Genomic DNA, 24,853 nt, shown 5'->3' on the forward strand with positions numbered 1-24,853 from the left:
TACTTATTAGCAGTTCACCGAACATGCGAACATATGGCGATATTCGCCGGCGGCATATTTTTTTAGATTGTGAGAACTTTGACCCATGACACATCCTTCAGGTGGTTCAGGACAGCTAATTAAGACGTTTCAGCACATGGACATACCCCCTACCTTATAAATAAACCTAATCTGGCTGCCATTTTACATTCTGTCTTTTGTCAGTGTAGGGAGAGGTTGCTGTGTGGAGCAGGGACAGGAGGTTAGAGTGTTAATAGTGACACAAATCGCTAGCTAATAGGGCCACAAAAGTCCTTTTAAGGACTGGTATAGGTGTGCTATTGATTGGTGTGCACTGCAGTACAGAGGGATGTAATACACTTATAATATACTTTCTAATATAGAAAGCATAGTATAGTGGATTTTTATAGTGCAGCATTGTGACTTGTGATCAGTTCTGCAGCGATACTACAACTACAAAGAGTGACAAACGCAATTATAAAAAAGTATTATAACTGGTGTGATATACCAGTCGCACCCCAAAACAACATATTGAAGTGGGGTGTTATCTAAGAATATACTACTCAAATAATGTATTTGTGTGCTGCACAAATTTATCCGCTTTCACTGCGTTACCTCTGCTACACACAGTGAGAAAATTTAAAGGAAAACCTAAACTGGTGTGAAAGACCAGTGTGCCCCAAATCAACATATAGAATTGGGGTGTTATCTAAGAATATACTACTCAAATAGTGTATTTAATTTGTGTGCTGCACAAATGTATCCGCTTTCACTGCTTTACCTCTGCTACACACAGTGATAACATTTAATTTTTTATATTTTTTTTTAACTGGTGTATATACCAGTTGACACCAAAATGACATATAGAAGCAGGGTGTTATATACCTTCTTCCAGATACACTGGGCTTCTCTATAGACTTTTGTCACCGGGTCATTTAAAAAATGACAGGCAGAGGAAGAGGCAGGCCCTTTCGCAGGGGTGGTAGGGGTAGGGCAGGAGCACCAGGCCAGAGCAAAAGTGGGAAGTTGCAGAAGGTGCGTTCAATTTCGTCAAAGGATGCACCAGTCTTGGTTGAGTGGCTCACTCAGCCTTCCACTTCTGTACCCTCCTCATCCTCTCTATCTGCACCCTCTTCACTCTCTGCTGTGTGCACCCCCAAAGACACCACCACCACCATATACCCTCCACTTAAATCACAGGAATTATTTTCCGATCCATCACAAGACATTTCCGATGCACAGCCATTCTTGGCATCGGATCAGGAAGAGGAGGTAGCAAGTGCAACAGCCGCCACTCAGCAGTCTGACGACAGTACCCAGATCAGGCAAGGAGGTTGGCCCCCGCTGTTGCTGCCTACTCCGAGATCTCTAACGTTAGTGGTGGGGAAGGTGACGTCGATGATGACGTGTATATAGAGTTAACGTGGGTGCCCACAAGAGAGGAAGAAGAGGGGAGTTCAGAGGGAGAGATGGACCAGCAGATAGGGAGGATAAGCAGGCCGAACTTACATTGCACAGGAGGGACAAACCAGACTGCTAATGTATCAGGAGCGAGCCAACAACCATGTACGGTCACATCTGGCACTCCCAGGACACCGGCACATGGCTCCGCAGTGTAGGCTTTTTTTAATGTGTCAGCTGCAGACAATAGTGTTGCCATCTGCAGCCTTTGCAGTCAACACATAAGTCGCAGTAAGCCCAACAATCACCTAGGGACGACCGCCTTAAGAAGGCACCTGGCCTCACATCACCGAGCCCAGTGGGAGCAACGCCGTCAGAACCCACAAAGCCACAATCCAGGCTCTCACCGTCCAGCCTCTTCTCCTTCTCCTCTCTCCTCCCAATTGTCCTCCACTCCACCTCACATCATGCCGTCCTTACGTTTGTCAGGAAAAAGGCAGGCTTCTGTGGCCCAAATGTTTGAGCGTAAAAAAAATGATGACGCCGGATAACCCTCTTGCCCAACGGTTGACCGCTGGCTTGTCGAAACTGATAGCCCGCCAACTTCTGCCATATAAACTTGTGGACTCGGAGGCCTTTCGAAAATTTGTGGCCATTGGAACACCACAATGGAAGGTCCCAGGAAGGAAATATTTCTCGCAGAAGGGCATCCCAGAGCTATATGGACATGTTCAGCAGCAAGTGAATGTATCTCTGGCACACAGTGTCGGTGCCAAGATACATCTTACCACAGACACGTGGTCTAGCAAACACGGGCAGGGAAGGTATATAACTTTCACTGCCCACTGGGTGAACCTTCTGATGGTCGTCAAGCATGTAACCCGTGGCACCCGTGTAGATTTGGTTTTACCACCATGGATTGCATGCAGGCCTGCCTCTTCTTCTCCGCCTCCTACTCCATCCTCCTTCTCCTCCTCCTCGGCTGACTCCTCCTTTTCCGCTGCTACCGTCTCTTCCGCTGCACCAACCAAGATCCCCAGAACCTATTCAACATGCCAGGTTAGACGTTGTCATGCTGTGCTGCGTTTGTTGTCCCTGGAAGCCAAGAGCCACACCGGTCCTGCACTCCTTTCAGCTTTGCGTTCACAGGCAGATCAGTGGCTAACACCGCTCAATTTGACAGTTGGTAATGTGGTGTGCGACCACGGTGCCAATCTGCTGAGCGCGCTGAAACAGGGCAAAATTACACACGTGCCGTGCATGGCACACATCCTGAACTTGGTCGTGCAGCGATTCGTTGTCAAATTCCCCGGGTCCAGGACGTCTTGCGGCAGGCCAGGAAAATCGCGGGCCATTTCAGAAGATCTTACGCGGCATGGCTCGCCTTGCTGAAATCCAGCGGCGACACAACCTGCCCGTCAGACGTCTTATTTGTGACTGCCCGACGCAATGGAACTCAACCTTGTATATGCTCGATAGTTTGCTCCTGCAGAAATGTGCAGTTAACGTCTACCTGTACGAACTCTGCGGCAGGACAGGTTCTGGGAGCTTGGTTTTTTTTCACCGCTCCAGTGCCTGCTCTTGCGCGACCCATGCAGACTTCTGCGGCCATTTGAAGAGATCATCAAACTGGTCAGTCGCAGCCAGGCCGCCATCAGTGACATCGTACCTTTTTGCCTTCTTTCTGGAGCGTTACGTCGTGTCATTGATCAAGCCGTCGAGAAGCAGGAAGATGAGGAAGTAGCAATGCTGGAGGAATTCCCAGGGGAGGCTACTCCATCTGAGACAAGTCAACAACAGGAGTCTGAAGAGGAGTCAGAGGAGGATGGTGTCAGGGAGGAGGAGTATCAAGAAGAGCATGCTTTAAACCTTTCTGGGATCCCTCGTGTTGTCCGTGGATGGGGGGAGGAGAACGAGGATGACATTATCCTGGATGATGAGCAGGAGCCAGGCCACTACAACGCTTCCAGTTTAGTGCAAATGGGAGCCTTCATGCTCCAGTCTTTTAAGAGGGACCCCCGTATAAAAAGCATAAAGGGCAAGGACCAGTACTGGGTGGCAACGTATTTAGACCCCCGTTACAAACAAAAAATGGCGGAAATGTTACCACCATCACAGAGGGTTGTCAGGATGCAGCACTTCCAGGCCTTGCTTAGAGAAATGCTGCCTTCTGCTTTTTTGGGCGCTGGCAGAGGAGTTTCCACTCACAGAGAAACAGTTGTGGGTACCAATACAACAGCGACTGCAAGAAGAGGACGGTTTGAAGATGTGTTGGTCACTTCTGATATGAGAACAATCTTTCAGCCGACCCATTGACAGCTGTCCTCCGTATTCAGGCTCAGGGAATGCCTAGAACCGGCAGGTGTCCGACTACATCGGTTTAACGGCCGATTTGGACGCTCTGAGTGTCACGACCATGGTTGTGGTCGTGACTCCTTGGTTCGCATGCTGTTGTCAGCGGTTTGTCTTATGTTGTCTTCAACAGGTGTGGGCTCTGTATCTTGCCTCACGTGTGGTTGCCGCTGGCAGCATAAGGTTGTTGGCATTTGAGCGACCTGAGTGGTTGCTAGGCACTCGCTGTCACGGCATGCGGTTGCCTCTGGCAACGTGTGGTTTTAGTGTTCACTTTTTATGTTTGGTGAAAGGGAGTTTGATGTCTGTACACTTCCCCTTTAAGTGACACTTACCTGGTTTGGTGATGGAAGGGTTAAGCTCCTTTCCTAGTGTGCGTGTGGGTGTGGCCGCTTTGGTTATTTAGCTTCCTGCTGGATCTCAGAAGCTTGAGGGGTACTCCAGGCATGTTGCTGGAGTCGTCCTCCTGGTATCCTGTTACCATCCTTCCAGTAAGGGCCACCCTTCCGGTCATAAATCCAAATCCCTGATGTTTAGTTGATGTCCTATACTTTTGGTTTTTATTGCAGCTATGGATGTCCTGGTTCCTCTGTGTTCTTATGTGTGTGCTGTTTGTCTAATGTTTGTGTGGACAGCGTTTCTGAGCACGGGTTCCAGTCAGCAAGGCTGTGGCAGGTTAGTGTGGAACTGTTTGGCTCACCTGTCATATTCATAGGTCTGTTCTTGTTCCCCTTCTCCCTGCTTCTTGATACTGCTTGGCCAGTGAGACTCCTGTTCCTCCGTGCCTAGGAGGAATAGGTAGTCTTACCCTCCGCCTAGTTCAGGGCCAGTCTGAGGGCTTCTAGGGACTATTAGGTTCCAGAGTATGAGCCCTCCTACCATCGGGGTCGGCTCATACGGCTAGGAGACAGGGTCAGTGTTAGGGACGCATTAGGAGGTGACCTGCTCCCTAATTCTGTTGTCCTGGCCGAGTAGCGAACGGGCATCTTCAGAATATCGCACGGCTGAGGGTTTCCCCCATCCTCAGTTGTGACACTGAGAATTGATGAACCCCTGGACTACTGGGTGGGCAGGCTTGACCTCTGGCCAGAACTTGCACAATTTGCAATGGAACTGTTGGCTTGCCCCTCATCAAGTGTCTTGTCCGAAAGGACGTTCAGCGCAGCTGGGGGGGATCGTGACTGATAAGCGGACTCGCCTAGCTCGCGACTGTTGACTACCTCACATTTCTAAAAATGAATGAGGCATGGATCTCTGAGGAATTCAACACATGTGAACAGTAGACCATGTTTGTTTAAAATTCCTCATGACAGCCCATATCTGCCACCACCCATTACAATTTATGGTCCTTGTCTTCGGTAAATACAGCTGCATAAAATGCCTTTTATGTACGTTGAATGCCTAATTTTTGGGGCCTGTAATGGCCGACACTTACTTATCTATCCTGTGAATGCCTAATGTACCACCAGCAACAGAATACAAAGTTATTTGCTGTCTGGGGAACGCCTGTCGGCTAATTTTTGTGGTCTTTAATGGCCGACACTTACTTCTGCGGACACATTTAACAGACGTGTGAATGGACCCTATATGTATTTGACATGTATTTACCGGCTGCTGTCAGTTCTGGCTGATTTAGGCTGAGCTATTACAGTAAAAACAAGCAATATTACAAAAAACACAATACACGTTATAACTGTACAAACTATTTATATAACTTAGTAGAATTTTTTTTAAATTAAGGCAATTTCATCAAAAACATGATAATCTCATGCACCTCCTTCATGGCCTTGTGTTGCCTCTCCTCCATGCCCTTCAAGCACTCATTAACGGCCCACATATCATGGAGATGCACCCTTTGCAATTTGGCCAATTTGGCCTTCAATGTCTTCATTCCTGTTCGAAAAAAAATAAAAATGAACATTATTTGCAGCTCTTATTAAACCTTTAATTTGAGGTGGATATGACTTTATGATTGCTTGCTATTGCACCTTTTTGTGAGAAAAGCTGTCCATAAAATTCGTCTTTTTAAATAGTTGTAAATTTTTGTTTAAAAAGTTGTCCAACTAAGGGGTTATTTGGTATGATATTTTTAGACAGCTGGTTGTTACAGGTGCGGCCAAAGCTACTATTTTTCCTTATTTTATAGTAAATTGTCTTTTACACAATAAAAGCATTGTTGAACCAAAAACAATTCATGTTTTACTGTCTCCATATTTTGAGAGCCAAATTATTGATTTTATATGGCATCGGTTGGGTCTCATTTTTAGCAGAATGCACTGACTGATTGTTACTATTTTGGGGGGCAAATGCCTCTTTAGTTAGCTTGGTGTTGCACTTTTAGTGATGTTAGGTTGAATAAATTAATATTTTTGCTTTAATTTTTAATTATAATTTTTTTTTTATTGTTCACCGGAGGGGTAATATCGTATGATATTTTTATATAGACAGTCGCTATTTAGACAGCAGTACAAAATATGTCTGTTTGTCTATTGTTTACATTTTTATTTTTTATTTAAAGTCTTTATACACATTGACGATTTAAATCTCAAAACGTTAGTTAGTGATCTTTATGATCATTATTTGGTATATTAGTTATATTTCAGTACATTATAATTTAGTTTTGTTTGTTAGTAAATGATAATTCAAATGAGTTTAATGTTATTTATTTGTTAAATCAATGGTTTTAAAGTAGATTAAAGAGTTATTGGCCAGTGTTCTCTTTTTGTATTACTAGAGTGTATGTTGTTGCCTCATTGTAGGCCCTTTTAATGTTTATGTACATGCTATGGATACATAATCATATTGCTATGTGCACATATTTACCCTCCTGCCGGGGGCTGGTGATCATCTCCTCTTCATCTGAGTCTTGGGAGATGGGGTGGTGCTGGAGGGTACAGCACTTTACACCTCCTTCACTTCTCCCACATCTGGTGGGGGTGGCTCGATAGGCTGGGAGTGTCCGGCCTCCACCTCCTCTACCTTCACAACCTCCACCGGTCGCCTTTTCCGAATGGAGGGAATAGGAACGTCTGTGATCACAAAATGTTCAGATTTTAGATAAACAACTCCAAAATCTTAAGAACATTTGATATAAAGATATTCCAATATGGAGGGATCTATATATAATTGCAGTGGCTGCCAGCTTTATGATGCATAACTCAATCCAAAATTAACAGTATGAAAAAATACATCCCCTCCACAGTGTCTTGATGGAACAATAGGGCGAGAGGAGACCTATGGGATGGGATTATCTCCTCAGTGTATCATAGGATGATATAATTCTCTACACCAGAGTCGGCTACTTCTTAATCCTATCACTAACACAATAGGACAAAGGGACAAATAAACCAACACATTCATTTGGAGTCTCTGAGCAGAGTTAACCCTTATTCCATTTATGGATTCACACCATGCTACTTTAATGGGGAATACGAAAAATGTGGACTATAAACTCCACCAAAAATTCATGGTTTATAGTTCCCTCTCAACCAAATAGTTCGGAGTGGGGGTCTCCATAGTCCTGTGTCCAAAGCCTGTAGGAAGAATGCTAGGCCTCAGGCTTCTACTGCAGACACAGTGATGGTTCAGTCCGTCACTTGTCTGGCACAAAGCCAACAACACATCACATCACTCAAAGAACATCATTCCCACAATGAAACATGGTGGTGGCAGCATCATGCTGTGGGGAGGGGATGTTTTTCAGCAGCCGGGACTGGGAAACTGGTCAGAGTTGAGGGAAAGATGAACAGGGATATTATTGAGCAAAACCAGTCCCACTGGTGTGCGTGATTTGAGGCTAGGACGGAGGTTCAGCTTTCAGCAGGACAATGACCCCAAACACACTGCTGAAGCAACACTTAAGTGGTTTAAAGGGAAACATATAAATGTGTTAGAATGTCCTAGTCAAAGCCCAGATCTCAATCCAATAGAAAATCTGTGGTCAGACTTAAAGATTGCTGTTCACAAGCGCAAACCATCAAATTTGAAGGGGCAGAATCAGTATTGCAAGGAGGAATGGGCAAAAACGCCTGTGGTAAGATGTGGCAACTGCTCATAGAGACTTATCCAAAGCGACTTGGAGCTGTGATTGCCGCAAAAGGTGGCTCTACAAAGTATTGACTTTAGGGGGGTGAATAGTTATGCACATTGACCTTTTCTGTTATTTTGTCCTATTAGTTGTTTGCTTTACAATTAACCAATTTAAAAGAAGGTCAAAGTTGTGGGCATGTTCTACAAATTACATGATGGTAATCCTAAAACAATCTATGTTAATTACAGGGGGTGAGGCAACAAAAAAAAGAACAAAGTCAAGTCTGTATACATTACAGAGTGTTGGCAAAAAATACAAAAGTTATTTACGTATGTACCTGGGCATTTTTCGTCCCGGATTCTTTTAATGAAACATGGTTGTCTTCACTTCATGTCTGACCATTTCTTTATAATGGCCAGAGGGCGGTGTGTGCGGCCCATTTTGCTCCACATTTCATAGGCCAACTCCCGCACGATCTTCTGTTTCTCGGTGTGGGATTGGGTGCTGTCGTAGCCCCGAACCAACATCCGCTGCAAGAGAAAAATGCAAGCATATAATCCCCATTTTTAAAAATAATAGTATGGAAAAAAAATTTGTCAAGTAAACGGAAAAAAGTATTTAATGCTTTGAGGTGGAAATATTAGATTTAGGCTGCATGCACCGCCAGTATTTGATGGTTAATTTAGAGTTACCCAGGGTGCATCCCGGGGAGACGAACCAGCTGTACACCCCATACCGTACCATCACTTCACTAGACAGGTACATCTCTGCTTAGCTGGACAGTATCTGATAGCTCAGACCCCACCCACATACAGTCGTAATACAATCCCATCCTATAACCGCAACAGTGAGGGTGCATGCACACGGGCCTGTTTTTCAAAACTACGGACCGTACAGACCCGTCCTGCAGAGTGGACAAGCGCACGGCGTCATTGGTTGCTATGACGACGTGCGCTTCCAGGCCACCACCGCTGTACTGTGATACACTTGTATGATCTATACAAGTGTATTACTGTACAGTGGTGGCGGCAAGAAGCGCACAGCGTCAAAGCGAGTTAGCATTAGCAACCAATGACGCCGTGCGCTCGGCCACTCTGCAGGGTAACCTAACATAAAGGGTGTAATGTCACAGGAATACTTAGTGCAAAAATCAATAATATCTAGTGAGCCCTTATAAAATGTGAAGTTTGGTGCACTTAAGAAAAATTTTAATCGCAGAAGGTCACACTGGCGATTATTATTATTTTTTTTATAACACTCTTTATGCATATAAAGCGATTGTTCAGACATGCAGGTGAAATGTAATCAAATACACTACTTTAATGTAAGATTACTTACAGTCACCAGGAGTTCTTCCTCTTCCTCGTTGAACTTCGCTCCAACCATCGCATCCATCTATTAACTAGTCCGGGTAAACCAGTTCCTGTACGCCAAGCCTTCAGAACGCATGTGATCTTGCGATTAATACTTTGTCGAAATTTCGCCGATAAAAAAAAAATGCTTGCAGATCGTAAAATCGCTTAATACTTCTGGTATGTCAGTGTCCATGTTGTGGGACTATGTGTGCGCATTTACTAAGTATTTTGTGGCTGCAAATATGACCTGGAGGTATCTCATGTTCGCCTGCCATTAAAATGAATGGGACCCGCCGTGAACTTGCGGTTCGCGAACATTTGATCGTGTTTGCGAACCGTCCCGGCAGATGTTCGTCCATCAGTAGTAGGGAGGAATCAGGCAGCTATAGGCCAGTAAGCCTGACATTAATAGTGGGGAAATTAATGGAAACCATACTTAAGGAGAGGATTGTGGAATATCTAAAATCCCATGGATTGAAAGATGAAAAACAGCATGGGTTTATGGGCTTGCTTTAGGGAGATCATGTCAAACTAATCTTAGCGATTATTATTTTTTTCATTGGGTGAATAAAATAATAGATGGCGGAGGTGCAGTAGACATCGCTTATCTTGACTTTAGTAAGGCTTTTGATACTGTCCCACATGGAAGGCTTATCAATAAAGTGCAGTCTTTGTGCTTGGACTCCCATATTGTTGAATGGATTAGGCAGTGGCTGAGGGACAGACAGAGGGTTATAGTCAATGCAGTATATTCAGACCATGGTCTTGTTACCAGTGGGGTACCTCAGGGATCTGTTCTGGGACCCATATTGTTTAATATCTTTATCAGCGAAATTGCAGAAGGCCTCGATGGTAAGGTGTGTCTTTTTGCTGATGACACAAAGATTTGTAACAGGGTTGATGTTCCTGGAGGGATACACCAAATGGAAAAGAATTTAGGAAAACTAGAGGAATGGTCAAAAATCTGGCAACTAAAATTTAATGTTGATAAGTGCAAGATAATGCACCTGGGGCGTAAAAACCCAAGAGCAGAATATAAAATCAGTGATACAGTCCTAACCTCAGTATCTGAGGAAAGGAATTTAGGGGTCATTATTTCAGAAGACTTAAAGGAAGGCAGACAATGTCATAGAGCAGCAGGAAATGCTAGCAGAATGCTTGGGTGTATAGGGAGAGGCATTACCAGTAGAAAGAGGGAGGCGCTCATGCCGCTCTACAGAGCACTAGTGAGACCTAATTTGGAGTATTGTGCGCAGTACTGGAGACAATATGTCCAGAAGGATATTGATACTTTGGAGAGAGTTCAGAGAAGAGCTACTAAACTGGTACATGGATTGCAGGATAAAACTTACCAGGAAAGATTAAAGGACCTTAACATGTATAGCTTGGAAGAAAGACGAGACAGAGGGGATATAATAGAAACTTTTAAATACATAAAGGGAATCAACAAGGTAAAAGAGGAGAGAATATTTAAAAGAAGAAAAACTGCTACAATTGGACATAGTTTTAAATTAGAGGGGCAAAGGTTTAAAAGTAATATCAGGAAGTATTACTTTACTGAGAGAGTAGTGGATGCATGGAATAGCCTTCCTGCAGAAGTGGTAGCTGCAAATACAGTGGAGGAGTTGAAGCATGCATGGGATAGGCATAAGGCCATCCTTCATATAAGATAGGGCCAGGGGCTATTCATAGTATTCAGTATATTGGGCAGACTAGATGGGCCAAATGGTTCTTATCTGCCGACACATTCTATGTTTCTATATGTTTCTTTAATGTTGCCTTCAGCTTTGTCCAGTCTTTATTGTACCTCTTGTCCATTGCTGCTCAAACTACTTCACGTAACTCTATCACAATCTGCCAATTTACACATTTCTCTTCTTTACTTAAACCTTCATGAAAAAAAACAAAAAACTCTTACAGGTCATAGTCATTTTAATATTTTCTTTTCCCAACATTTTCTAGTTTCAAGAAAGTGTAAAAATGCTTCAGGGATTTATGGAAATGCAATTTGCATATATATTTATTTTAAATATGGGAACATAATAGATAACCTGCATACATTATTGATAGAATAGGAGGACGGCTGCTTCAGTTATCTCCTTGGTGCTACTCCATCCAATATGTTTTCCATAACCATCGGCGTCAAATGCTGCAAAGTCACCACACTGCTTGGGGAATGTATCTGGGATGTAGCCTCCTCCACCAATGCAATGCTGGAAGTGTAAGAAGATTAGATCTGCTATTTGCTTTGGGTGTAACACAACATACTCAGTATTACTGGAGCCTTAAACCTATACAATTTATCGACAGATAAGTTGTACGAATGGAGTTTAGCCAGTTCTAATACTTACATGTTCTGCATTGCATCCTGTCACCTTCACTCCTGCACACAGAGCCAGGGCAGCTCTTTCCGTATTTATAACCCGAAACTGGACATAACCAGCAGTGAACTCATCTGCAGAAACAGTTATCAGTATGAAGGTCCTCTTCACTGTGCATTATATTACAATATAATTATACAGGATCTTACTTTCTCCTTTGGGTGAATAATATGACTTTGTCTTCTCAGCACTTCCAAAGTCATACACTACAGGAACAGCAGGTCCATTTTGGTCAGGACAGGCACCAGCATTATATACTACTGGGTATTTCTAAGAGATAATCAAAAAGATTATGTTTACATGATACTAAAAGGTTCACAATCTGTCCAATCTGTCATAGGACAATTGTTAGCATTCTAATCCATGTTTTGAATGGTATGTACAGTTTTGCAACCAATTTTTTTTATTCCTTCTGTAAAACGACTTTCCAAATAGTATTAATGGGCTTTTCTATAATTTATATATTGATAGCTTATCCTCAATATCAGACTGTCAGGAGTCTAACTCCCGGCAATAAACAGATATAAAAAAAAATAATATATAATATATATACACTTCTCAAAAAAATAAAGGGAACACAAAAATAACACATCCTAGATCTGAATTAATTAAATATTCTTATGAAATACTTTGTTCTTTACATAATTGAATGTGCTGACAACAAAATCACACAAAAATAAAAAAATGGAAATAAAATTTTTCAACCCATGGAGGTCTGGTTTTGGAGTCACACTCAAAATTAAAGTGGAAAAACACACTACAGGCTGATCCAACTTTGATGTAATGTCCTTGAAACAAGTCAAAATTAGGCTCAGTAGTGTATGTGGCCTTCACGTGCCTGTATGACCTCCCTACAACGCCTGTGCATGCTCCTGATGAGGGGGCGGACGGTCTCCTGAGGGATCTCCTCCCAGACCTGGACTAAAGCATCTGCCAACTCCTGCACAGTCTGTGGTGCAACGTGACGTTGATGGATAGAGCGAGACATGATGTCCCAGATGTGCTCAATTGGATTCAGGTCTGGGGAACGGGCGGGCCAGTCCATAGCATCAATGCCTTCGTCTTGCAGGAACTGCTGACACACTCCAGCCACATGAGGTCTAGCATTGTCTTGCATTAGGAGGAACCCAGGGCCAAGACAGCATATGGTCTCACAAGGGGTCTGAGGATCTCATCTCGGTACCTAATGGCAGTCAGGCTACCTGTGGCGAGCACATGGAGGGCTGTGCGGCCCTCCAAAGAAATGCCACCCCACACCATTACTGACCCAATGCCAAACCGGTCATGCTGGAGGATGTTGCAGGCAGCAGAACGTTCTCCACGGCATCTCAAGACTCTGTCACGTCTGTCACATGTGCTCAGTGTTAACCTGCTTTCATCTGTGAAGAGCACAGGGCGCCAGTGGCAAATTTGCCAATCTTGGTGTTCTCTGGCAAATGCCAAACGTCCTGCACGGTGTTGGGCTGTAAGCACAACCCCCACCTGTGGACGTCGGGCCCTCATATCACCCTCATGGAGTCTGTTTCTGACCGTTTAAGCAGACACATGCAAATTTGTGGCCTGCTGGAGGTCCTTTTGCAGGGCTCTGGCAGTGCTCCTCCTGTTCCTCCTTGCACAAAGGTGGAGGTAGCGGTCCTGCTGCTGGGTTGTTGCCCTCCTACGGCCTCCTCCACAACTCCTGATGTACTGGCCTGTCTCCTGGTAGCGCCTCCATGCTCTGGACACTACGCTGACAGACACAGCAAACCTTCTTGCCACAGCTCGCATTGATGTGCCATCCTTGATAAGCTGCACTACCTGAGCCACTTGTGTGGGTTGTAGACTCCGTCTCATGCTACCACTAGAGTGAAAGCACCGCCAGCATTAAAAAGTGACCAAAACATCAGCCAGGAAGCATAGGAACTGAGAAGTGGTCTGTGGTTACCACCTGCAGAACCACTCCTTTATTGGGGGTGTCTTGCTAATTGCCTATAATTTCCACCTGTTGTCTATCCCATTTGCACAACAGCATGTGAAATTGATTGTCAATCAGTGTTGCTTCCTAAGTGGACAGTTTGATTTCACAGAAGTGTGATTGACTTGGAGTTACATTATGTTGTTTAAGTGTTCCCTTTATTTTTTTGAGCAGTGTATATATATGAGAGATATAAATAAATCAGGGAGCAATGCTGTAAATCAAGCAAATGCTGGTGTGCCAACGGCTGAAGGGCGATCCCTGAAGCCCAAAAATACTAAAAAATAAAGAAAATCAGCGGCACTTCCATGAATGTGCGTTTATTCACCCGGTATCATGCAACGTTTCAGTCCTCTCAGTGAGACTATTCTCAAGCAGTCACGGAAGTGCCGCAGAGTTGTGATCATCTAACTTATAGATGATAAAAAGTAAAGGTATAGTTGATTGTAAAGTAAAAAAAAAAAATCACTGAATTTGTAGATAATGTAGGATAGGTATATAATGTAGATAACTGAAGCTAGTATATGTACCCCTTAAAACGTCACTTTTAATATAGCATTTTTAAAAATAGTATGTTAGAAATTAAAACGCAGGTATTTTTTATAAAAACGCAATGAAACCGTATATGCGTTTTTGCCTGTAAATGAATCTGTGAATACCTGCTGGTAAAGGGAGAATACCCCTCTGATATAAAAGCTGTGGAAACCTGCATTTATTTATTTATTTATTTTAATTAGAAGTTTTAATTAGTAAAATATTTTGCCTTATTGTTTTTAATAATACTTGGAATGAAATGTGAAGTAAATAAGATTAAATAGGAAGACTCATGAAAAGTTACTTTGAAATAAGGTTAAGCGGACCACTATTGTTAGGACTGAACACTCTCCATTTGTATTTTAATCAAATATATTTTATTTTCATGCTTATATTGTATTTTTATTGTATTGTATTTTTATTGTAAATCTTATCAATAAATTGTGTCCTATACCTCCGTATATGAGTGCCCATCCATATCTATTTTACAATTTTTAAAAATATAACCCACAAACAAACAAATAAATATATTAGATAAAAAAATATGTGGTAGGGGACAAATAACCCAGTAGAACTCAGGCAAATGGAACAAGGCACATAGGAAAGGATTACCGTTACGCGGATACTCATGATACTGTTGGTGGAGTATTGGTGATGATGGCAAATGACTAATAAAGTCACTGCAGGTTTTCCCGGTGAACGATATCCATTCTAGAATGGTGATCCGACTAAGATAAAGCGGTTCATCAGGGGAGAATCCAGGAAGCACAATGGCTATGGCGGGATGGAAGCCAATGTAATGGCCTGCGGCATGCATAAATTGCTGCCGCAGGGTTAAATACCCTCTCACCTGGTAGGTCCGTGTCCCACTGTTGCAGCTGCGCACGCGCGTTGATGACGTCAGGGTACACGCCCGAAGTCTCGTTGAGGATCTGGAAAAACACTGTGCATGCGCGGGGCCTGGGTGAGACCCGTAACAATGGGTCTCATGATAGTTGGAGAGCAGGTTGATAAAATGAATGCGGGAAGACGCTGACTTGTGAGTCCCCGTACCCATGGCAACCTAGTAAGATACTCAGCATCTAATGTGTGAACTCTGGTGTTATAGGGTAAATATATCAACAGGAAATAAATAAACCTTTGTTAGCATTGGCTCAAGAAGGGTGGGTATGTAAAGCGAGTGGATATAGGTAGCTCCATATATGTGTTTAAAATTTAAACAAAAAATGAAGGAGACATCTAAAGATAGATAGATCAATCATGAGCACAAATAAATCTAAACGGACCAATGATACGGTCAACACTAAATGGACATAAATCAAAGGCGTCAACAGGGTATATATAGTCAGGTCCATAAATATTGGGACATCGACACAATTCTAACATTTTTGGCTCTATAATGGATTTGAAATGAAATGAACAAGATGTGCTTTAACTACAGACTGTTAGCTTTAATTTGAGGGTATTTACATCCAAATCAGCTGAACGGTGTACAACAGTTTGCATATGTGCTTCCCACTTGTTAAGGGACCAAAAGTAATGGGACATTTGGCTTCTCAGCTGTTCCATGGCCAGGTGTGTGTTATTCCCTCATTTTCCCAATTACAATGAGCAGATAAAAGGTCCAGAGTATATTTCAAGTGTGCTATTTGCATTTGGAATCTGTTGCTGTCAACTCTCAAGATGAGATCCAAAGAGCTGTCACTATTAGTGAAGCAAGCCATCATTAGGCTGATAAAACAAAACAAACCCATCATAGAGATAGCAAAAACATTAGGCGTGGCCAAAACAACTGTTTGGAACATTCTTAAAAAGAAGGAATGCACCGGTGAGCTTAGCAACACCAAAAGACCCGTAGGACCACGGAAAACAATTGTGGTGGATGACCGAAGAATTATTTTCCTGGTGAAGAAAACACCCTTCACAACAGTTGGCCAGATCAAGAACACTCTCCAGGAGGTAGGTGCATGTGTGTCAAAGTCAACCATCAAGAGAAGACTTCACCAGAGTGAATACAGAGGGTTCACCACAAGATGTAAACCATTGGTGAGCCTCAAAAACAGGAAGGCCAGATTAGAGTTTGCCAAACGACGTCTAAAAAAGCCTTCACAGTTCTGGAAAAACATCCTATGGACAGATGAGACCAAGATCAACTTATACCAGAGTGATGGGAAGAGAAGAGTATGGAGAAGGAAAGGAACTTCTCATGATCCTAAGCATACCACCTCATCAGTGAAGCATGGTGGTGGTAGTGTCATGGCGTGGGCATGTATGGTTGCCAATGGAACTGGTTCTCTTGTATTTATTGATGATGTGACTACTGACAAAAGCAGCGGGATGAATTCTGAAGTGTTTCGGGCAATATTATTTGCTCATATTAAGCCAAATGCTTCAGAACTCAGAACTTCACAGTGCAGATGGACAATGACCCAAAGCATACTGCAAAAGCAACCAAAGAGTTTTTTAAGGGAAAGAAGTGGAATGTTATGCAAAGGCCAAGTCAATCACCTGACCTGAATCCGATTGAGAATGCATTTCACTTGCTGAAGACAAAACTGAAGGGAAAATGCCCCAAGAACAAGCAGGAACTGAAGACAGTTGCAGTAGAGGCCTGGCAGAGCATCACCAGGGATGAAACCCAGCGTCTGGTGATGTCTATGCGTTCCAGACTTTAGGCTGTAATTGACTGCAAATGATTTGCAACCAAGTATTAAAAAGTGAAAGTTTGATTTATGATTATTACTGTGTCCCATTACTTATTATTGTGTCCCATTACTGATTTGGATGTAAATACCCTCAAATTAAAGCCGACAGTCTGCAGTTAAAGCACATCTTGTTCGTTTTATTTCAAATCCATTGTGGTGGTGTATAGAGCCAAAAATGTTAGAATTGTGTCGATGTTCCAATATTTATGGACCTGACTGTAGATGGTCACAGAACCTCTCTAACACACTGCGGATGGTTTTCCCAATATAGAATCTCCCGCATATACAAGATATTACATACACCACAAACTTCGTTCGGCAAGTAATCAATGTGTTCACCCTGTGCCTCAAACCCCCAAAGGACAACACGTCCCACTGGGGGTTAAAGGCACAGAACAAACAGTTTCCACAGCGTCTATTGCCCTTAGGCTAAAGACTGTGTAGCCACGTAGTCGTCCAACGTACAGTGAAGCGACTACGAACCAACCTGTCCTTCAGAGTAGGACATTTTCTAAACGCAATTAACGGGCGAATATCCCTTATACTCTCCAAGCTCTCGTCCTGCTTCAGCAACTCCCAGTGCGTCCTCACTACTTTTTTAATAAGAGCCGCCATCGAACTGAACTTAAATGAGAAAACAAAAGGTTTTGAAGTAATACGCCCTTCTTTTTTAACTTGTTGTCTTTCTGCGGATTTTTCTGAACTCGCATCAGTAACCCTAGAAAGGGCCTGATTCAATAGGGCTGAGGGATAGCCCCTAGCAGACAAGTGGCCCCTTAGATCCAAAGCCTGTCTCCTGAATCCCTCCTCGGTCCCATTGATGCGCTGCAGTCTGATAAACTAACCATAGAGGACAGACTTTTTTACGTGAATCGGGTGATAGCTAGAAAAATTTAACAGTTAGGTGCCATGGGCTTGCGGTAGCCCTCGGCAAACAACTCTCCACCATGTGTGGATATGAGAACATCCAGAAACTCTAACCTGTCACCTCCATATTTGTATGTGAATTTCATGTTCATGGCATTTACGTTGTTAAGATGCAAGAAGCACATACAAGCGCAAAACTGCTGTTGCCAATTTTTTACATTTGCATTCTGTTGTCTGTCCCGCTGACCCAGCTTTTATTAATGGAAGAATAAAGAGTTTTTGTATCCGAAGGTGAGTGCTGCAATTTCCTTTTTCTTGTGCACTAGATTCTTTGGATATACGGTATATTGATAATGTAATGAGAGATTTCATTGTGGCCATTCCCTCTTATATCAGGGATACCATGGATCTGCTTAAAAGACTAGAAGGCCTGGTGGTAGAGAGTAGCACCTTTCTTGCCTCCATAGACGTTGAGGCCTTATATAGTAATATCCCCCATGACAAAGGACTTACAGCAGTTCAACATTTTATGAAATCACGTGACACTCATTGTATACCACATAATGATTTTGTGATTATTTTCTGTTTAGCCCCAAGTTCTTCCACCAGCTCAGGGGTACCGCAAAGCGTAGTGCCTGTGCGCCTACCTACAGTATGCTATTTTGTTCCTGGGCTGGTGGGAGGACACCATGGTGTTCGCTGATGACCAGTGGTGGACCCCCTTTATCACTTTCTGGGGCTGCTTCATAGATGACATATTTGTCCCATGGAGTGGCTCCAGAGAGGACTTTCAGGAATTTATGCTGACCCTTAACACAAACAATATAGGGATGCATTTTACACATGAACTCAATGTGATCATATATCCTTTTTGGATTTGGACATCAGGTTGCAGGATGGTGTCATTCAAACAGACATATAGAAAGCCCACGGCCACGAACAGTCTCCTTCGCTGGGAAAGCCACTATCCCACTAGCTTGCGGCGAGGTATACCGAAGGGACAATACCTGCGTATCCGTAGAAATTGTTCCACCGTTAACTACTTTCACAATCAAGCAAGAGACCTACAGAATAGATTGACACAGAGGGGTTATCCACAGCAGGTTCTGTCAGAGGCATTTAATTGTGCCCTGCACAAGGATAGGTCTGAACTCCTGGTCCCACGGTTAGTTAATAAGAACGACGAGAATAAATCACTGTTATGTATTATAGCGACCTTTGACAGAAAGAGTAGGAAGGTACGCGGTATCCTTAATAGATATTGGGATATTCTTAAAATGGACCACGATTTGAGAGATATTTTACCGGATTATCCCGCACTCTCCTATAGAAGAGGTAGATCTCTAAGAGATCGCCTTGTGCATAGTCATTACTCACCCCCAAAACAGCAGGGTACTTGGCTTGAGAGAAAGATCTGTGGTATGTTTAGATGTAGTGGCTGTATTGCTTATCCGTATATCGACACCACTAAGAAATTCTTGAGCGTTGTCGCACAAAAAGAATATAATATTTGGGATTTTGCCAACTGTAAAACATCAGGTGTTTCCATTTAGTGTTGACTGTATCATTGGTCCGTTTGGATTTATTTTATCCCATGATTGATCTAATTTCCACCTATAATTATTTTTGAGAGTGGTATCTATCTTTTAGATGTCTTCTTCATTTTTTGTTTATATTTTAAACACATATATGGAGCTACCTATATCCACTCGCTTTACATACCCACCCTTCTTGAGCCAATGCTAACAAAGGTTTATTTATTTCCTGTTGTTATATTTACCCTATAACACCAGAGTTCGCACATTGGACACTGAGTATCTTACTAGGTTGCCATGGGTATGTTGACGCACAAGTCAGCGTCTTCCCGCATTCATTTTATCAACCTGCCCTCCAACTATCGTGAGACCCGTTGTATAAGGGTCTCACCCAGTTCCTGCGCATGCGCAGTGTTTTTCGAGATCCTCGACGAGACTTCGGGGGCATACTCTGATGTCATCAATGTGCACCCTCTACGCGCGTGCGCAGCTGCAACAGTGGAACGCGGACATACCAGGTTAGAGGGTATTTAACCCTGCGGTGCCAATTTATGCGCACCGCAGGCCATTACATTGGCTTCCATCCTGCCATAGGCATTGTGCTTCCTGGATTCTCCCATGATGAACCGCTTTATCTTAGTCGGGGAAACGCATGGGGAGACGTTTGCAGTGGAGATGGGACACCTTTAAGACTTATTTTCCTCGTAGGCTCTATTGCCATTGGGAAATTATCTAGGCAGGGATTCTAATTCCAGGGCACAGATTCTTATAAGTGAGACTGCCCCCCCTATTGGAGAGCCGTCCCGCTTGTAGGTAGGGAGAGTGTAGGTTTTTAGGGATAGTTTCCCATAGTGCCTACAAGCTTATGTCAATTTGCTCATCTTCTTTCATTAATAAGTTTGGTTTTCCTGACTAACATCTAACTGACATCCTGGAATAACCGATGGATCACCATTCTGGATGTGATATCGTTCACAGGGAGAACCTGCAGTGACCTCATTAGTCATTTGCCATCATCACCCTTACTCCACCAACAGTATTGTGAGTAACCGCATAGCGGTAATCCTTTCCCATGTGCCTTGTTCCATTTTCCTAAGTTCTACTGGGTTATTTGTCCCCTACCACATATTTTTAATTTAATATGTTTGTTTGTTTGTGGGTTATATTTTTTAAAATGCTATATTAAAAGTGACGTTTTAAGGGGTACATATACTAGCTTCAGTGATCTTGATTGCAAAGTTAGACAAAAAGTGCCTATTGCACAAAATACCATATACCACAGTGCAGCACAATATATTGCCTCAAAAGCTTTCCCTGTGTTGGCCAATAGATACCACTGATAGCTCATTATGTACCAAGCCAGTGGCAGAAAGGGGGGCTTAGGCGGCCCCTGGGCATCGGCCCACCAGGAAATTTCCCTGTAAGGTCTATGGCCAATCCGTAGCATATTTCTACGTTTGTTAAAGGACTTACTTTGTACAGGTTGAAGAGGTTACCACCTTCTTGCGTAAAGAAGCCATTGTCTGTGCGGTATCTCAGAAGAGAGGCATCCCTCCACTGTGACAAGGGTGTATCATTGGGAACGTGCCACAAGCCCAGGTCTTTAGCAGTAAGATCATAATAGCCAGGATTCTATTAAGACAAACAAGAGTAAAAGTGTAGATCAGATTACACAGGATTAATGAAGATTACAATTTAATATGAATAAATCTGCCTCTTTACCTTATAATCATCGCTCGTAGCGCCATCAGGTAGACCAAAGGTGGCATAGTTGGCCCAGTTGCCATCTCCTTTGGGGTTGTTGATATCATCTCCTCCCTGGCTGGACCAGCGATCTCCCACAGTACATTTACCATACATATTGTTTTCATGGATACTTGCCACCAATGTCCAACCTCCTCCATTGGTTGTCATATCACAGTAGGTCTGGTAAGACACTCCATCTTTAGTGGTTAGCGTATATATCCCATCTACAAATAAAAAGAAAAATCACTTTAAATGGTGCACAACTTTTCTCTGGACCATGGCTAGAATAAACAATGGATTTATACAGTATGCTATTATTTTTTATTTTTATAGAGCTATATAATTGCTTTAGTCAGATTTTATTGTTATGACAAGAGGACAATAAAACTGCCAAAATGCCGAATGCTACTGTGGTATTGTATTTAGCAATAACTTTTTCTTCATGGAATCGCACGATCTGTGAGTGTCACGCTGGACAGGATACAAGATACACAGTATACCACCAAACAAGTGTCTAGGCAAGAAGCTGGGGATAAAGGTCACATCCTGACAAATCCCTACCAGCTCTCCCTAGACTACTATGCCCACGTTCAGACCCTGAAGGTAGGAATGAACGTGTCCCCGTGCCTAGGGTGATGATTCCCTAAAATCCCTAAGATGGTGAAAGGGGGAAAGAGGCAGCCTGCTCCCTCAGGACCTGGAGGGGCAGGCGTCTTTCTAACAGCCTAGACAGACAACTACAAGAAAAAACAAACCAACTTATCTTGTTACTTGAGCAGGAACAGCAAATCCTTCCTTCCTTCCTTCCACTGCAAGACAGAAGCTATAACCCACACAGGACACTGGGAGGTGGCATAATTTAAACTCATACCAACGACCCCACCTAGTGCACCTGAAGGGAGGCGGATACAGCTCAACTCCAAAACAAAAACAAAAGGCTACACACGTGCTGCTAACCTGGCAGACCTCCGCACATAACCTGAGCAGGGCATGACAGACAGTGAGCTCCCCTTAGTGTTTTAAAAAAAACTTGTAAAAATTAGAATTTTAAAAATTGCTTGTATTTGCACTGTACATTTACATAGTGTATATCCTCACCTTTTGCACATTTGTCAAAGTTCTTGATTTCCTTGCAGCTCCTGTACCCACCAGTAGGACTCCCACAATAAGACCCATAGTCGCTTTCATCCCAGCACGCCAACAGGTTCAGAATATTTAGTTTCTTCTCGGAGATAGAGGCATCATCTAAAAAATATAGGTTAGTGTACTTTATTAGATTGGGTTCCCCTTTACACAACATTGAGTAAAAAATATACAAATTGTTGTACTGTACGTTAACCAGTGACTTAGCCTAAGTTCACACTTCAGGTTTTTGATCAATTATTTCCATCAGTTATTGTAAGCCAAAACTAGGTGTGGGTAAAGAACAGAGAACAGGGGAAAATCTTTCCATTATATCTGAACTCTGTGTAGGCTTCACCACGGGTTTTGGCTCACAATAACTGATGGAAATAACTGAAGTGTGAACTCAGCCTTAAAGGAATTTTCCCACAGTCAACATTTATCACCTATCCAAAGAGAAGGATAGCAGTTTGAATGGAGTGGCAGTCAAGTATGTACTCGGCCATTCTCTTAATTCTCAATGGGGCAGGTGGAATAGACAAGTCCAGTACTCAGGGACTCGCTGCCCCTTTCTAGTAATTGTGGGGGTCCCAGAAGTGCAACTTTCAATGAACAAATATATATTGTCACAAATGAGTTAAATAATTCCATATGTCATCCTTTCCAACCTAAAATCTAAGCCAAAAATACTCACAACAATTGGAGTATACTCCAGAGAGTGCCAAAATAAGGACTACCAGCTTTTGCAACCACATTTTCCACTAAAGAAAAAGATACAAATGCAAGTTGATATTGTAATAATACATGCAATACAATAATGCGTGATAATGCCCTGATATAACAAAAATAGTCTTACCAACTCAGAGGCACTTCCAATGTGACACTGAAGGTCTCTGATTCCTCAGAAATTTGTCAGCTTTTATAGCATGATTGTGGTTAAACCAGCTCAACTACTTTCTTTCACTGACCAATAGAAAAGTCTTGGGTTGCTTTATATTCTGCTTTATGGGGGAATTAAAGAAGGCATCAATGACAATTTAACAAAGATTGGTGGTTTTCTAATTGTTTTGGGAATATGTGACATTTGATATACAAGGACATTCATTTAGTCAGTGGTGTTATTAGGTCAAAACATTCGGGCCTTGAGCCCCGGATGTTTTGTCCAGTGCCTCAAATGTTATGCTGGCCTGGCAGTGGCGCACTAGTGAATAAAAATTTTGTTTTATCCCTCAGGGCTGCACTGCCGATCACCAGAGGCGGCGCGGCCCTAGTTATACTTGCCCGCGGCGGTGGGGGCTAGTAGGAGATGAACGCTTCCATTGTGAAAGCGCTCATCTCCATATTCATCTGTATCGCCGTCCTCAGGACAGCGATACAGATGGCTGTGCTGCGGTGGGGGAAGGGGAGGGAGAGGCATCTCCCTTCCCTGTTCTTCTGATAGGCCGCATGCACTAATGCCTGCAGCCTATCAGAGGCCGGCTCAGGCGGTGCGATGGCGTCATTATCATCGCGCCACCTGAGCCGGGCAGCACACAGCGGGGGACACAGGCCGGAAGAGAATTTCTTGCCCATTTTGGGGGTGGCACTATGGGGGCATTTCTTACTGGCACATTATGGGGGGGCACCATGGGGAGAGGAGCACTATGGGGGCTCTAAAGGGGCTTTTTTTTATTTGCACATTATGGGGGGCACTATAGGGGAGAGCAGCACTATGGGGCATCTAGTGGCACTATTGGGGCATTATTTGGGGGCACTATGGGGAAGTGGGGGCTCTAAAGGGGCCTATTTTTATTGGCACATTATGGGGGCACTATGGCATCTGGTGGCACTAAGGTGGCATTTCTTACTGGCACATTATGGGAGGCACTATAGGGGAGAGTGGCACTATGGGGCATTATTTGGGGGCACTATGGGCTAGTGGAGCACTATTGGGGCATCTGGTGGCACTAAGAAGGGGCATTTTTTTACTGGCACATTATGGGGGAAAGAAGCACTATAGGGGCATCTGCTGGGGGCACTAAGAAGGGGCATTTTTTTTACTGGCATATTATGGGGACACTATGGGGAAGGGGGAGAGGACCACTATGAGGGCATTTACTGGGGCACTTTAAAGGGGTATTTTATACTGGCATACATTATGGGGACATTAGCTGAACTGCGGGCAGTAAGCGGGGGTATCTGTGTGGTAGTAGTATTTCCAGGGGGACTATTTCTTCAGTACAGTATTGGGGGTGGCAGCACATACAGTACAGACCAAAAGTTTGGACACACCTTCTCATTCAAAGAGTTTTCTTTATTTTCATGACTATGAAAATTGTAGATTCACACTGAAGGCATCAAAACTATGAATTAACACATGTGGAATTATATACATAACAAACAAGTGTGAAACAACTGAAAATATGTCATATTCTAGGTTCTTCAAAGTAGCCACCTTTTGCTTTGATTACTGCTTTGCACACTCTTGGCATTCTCTTGATGAGCTTCAAGAGGTAGTCCCCTGAAATGGTTTTCACTTCACAGGTGTGCCCTGTCAGGTTTAATAAGTGGGATTTCTTGCCTTATAAATGGGGTTGGGACCATCAGTTGCGTTGAGGAGAAGTCAGGCTGATAGTCCTACTGAATAGACTGTTAGAATTTGTATTATGGCAGGAAAAAAGCAGCTAAGTAAAGAAAAACGAGTGGCCATCATTACTTTAAGAAATGAAGGTCAGTCAGCTGAAAAATTGGTAAAACTTTGAAAGTAAGGGCTATTTGACCATGAAGGAGAGTGATGGGGTGCTTCGCCAGATGACCTGGCCTCCACAGTCACCGGACCTGAACCCAATCGAGATGGTTTGGGGTGAGCTGGACCGCAGAGTGAAGGCAAAA

General features: G+C 43.2%; 1 protein-coding gene across 1 annotated transcript; it reads right to left on the reverse strand.

Annotated features, from left to right (window-relative positions):
* Positions 1 to 11,198: 11,198 nt before the first annotated feature.
* Positions 11,199 to 22,737, reverse strand: LOC121003325 (intelectin-1-like). Its single transcript, XM_040435064.1, has 7 exons — positions 22,671 to 22,737; positions 21,959 to 22,102; positions 20,837 to 21,084; positions 20,588 to 20,746; positions 11,669 to 11,789; positions 11,490 to 11,593; positions 11,199 to 11,351 (listed from the first exon to the last, which is right to left on the reverse strand). The coding sequence occupies exons 1-7, from the start codon at positions 22,735 to 22,737 to the stop codon at positions 11,199 to 11,201; spliced, it is 996 nt and encodes a 331-aa protein (XP_040290998.1).
* Between the last annotated feature and the right edge of the window lie 2,116 nt (positions 22,738 to 24,853).

Source organism: Bufo bufo, chromosome 6 (genome assembly GCF_905171765.1).
Source record: "Bufo bufo chromosome 6, aBufBuf1.1, whole genome shotgun sequence".
NCBI lineage: Eukaryota > Metazoa > Chordata > Amphibia > Anura > Bufonidae > Bufo > Bufo bufo.

Bases quoted from the DNA above. Each gene is read 5' to 3' on its own strand.
- LOC121003325 (XM_040435064.1), bottom strand. From the start codon at position 22,737: ATGTGGTTGCAAAAGCTGGTAGTCCTTATTTTGGCACTCTCTGGAGTA. The intron at 21,085-21,958 runs GTGAGGATATAC...TTTTATTTGTAG, and splicing joins CTTTGACAAATGTGCAAAAG to ATGGGATATATACGCTAACC. The intron at 11,352-11,489 runs GTAAGTATTAGA...TTACACTTCCAG, and splicing joins CAGGATGCAATGCAGAACAT to CATTGCATTGGTGGAGGAGG.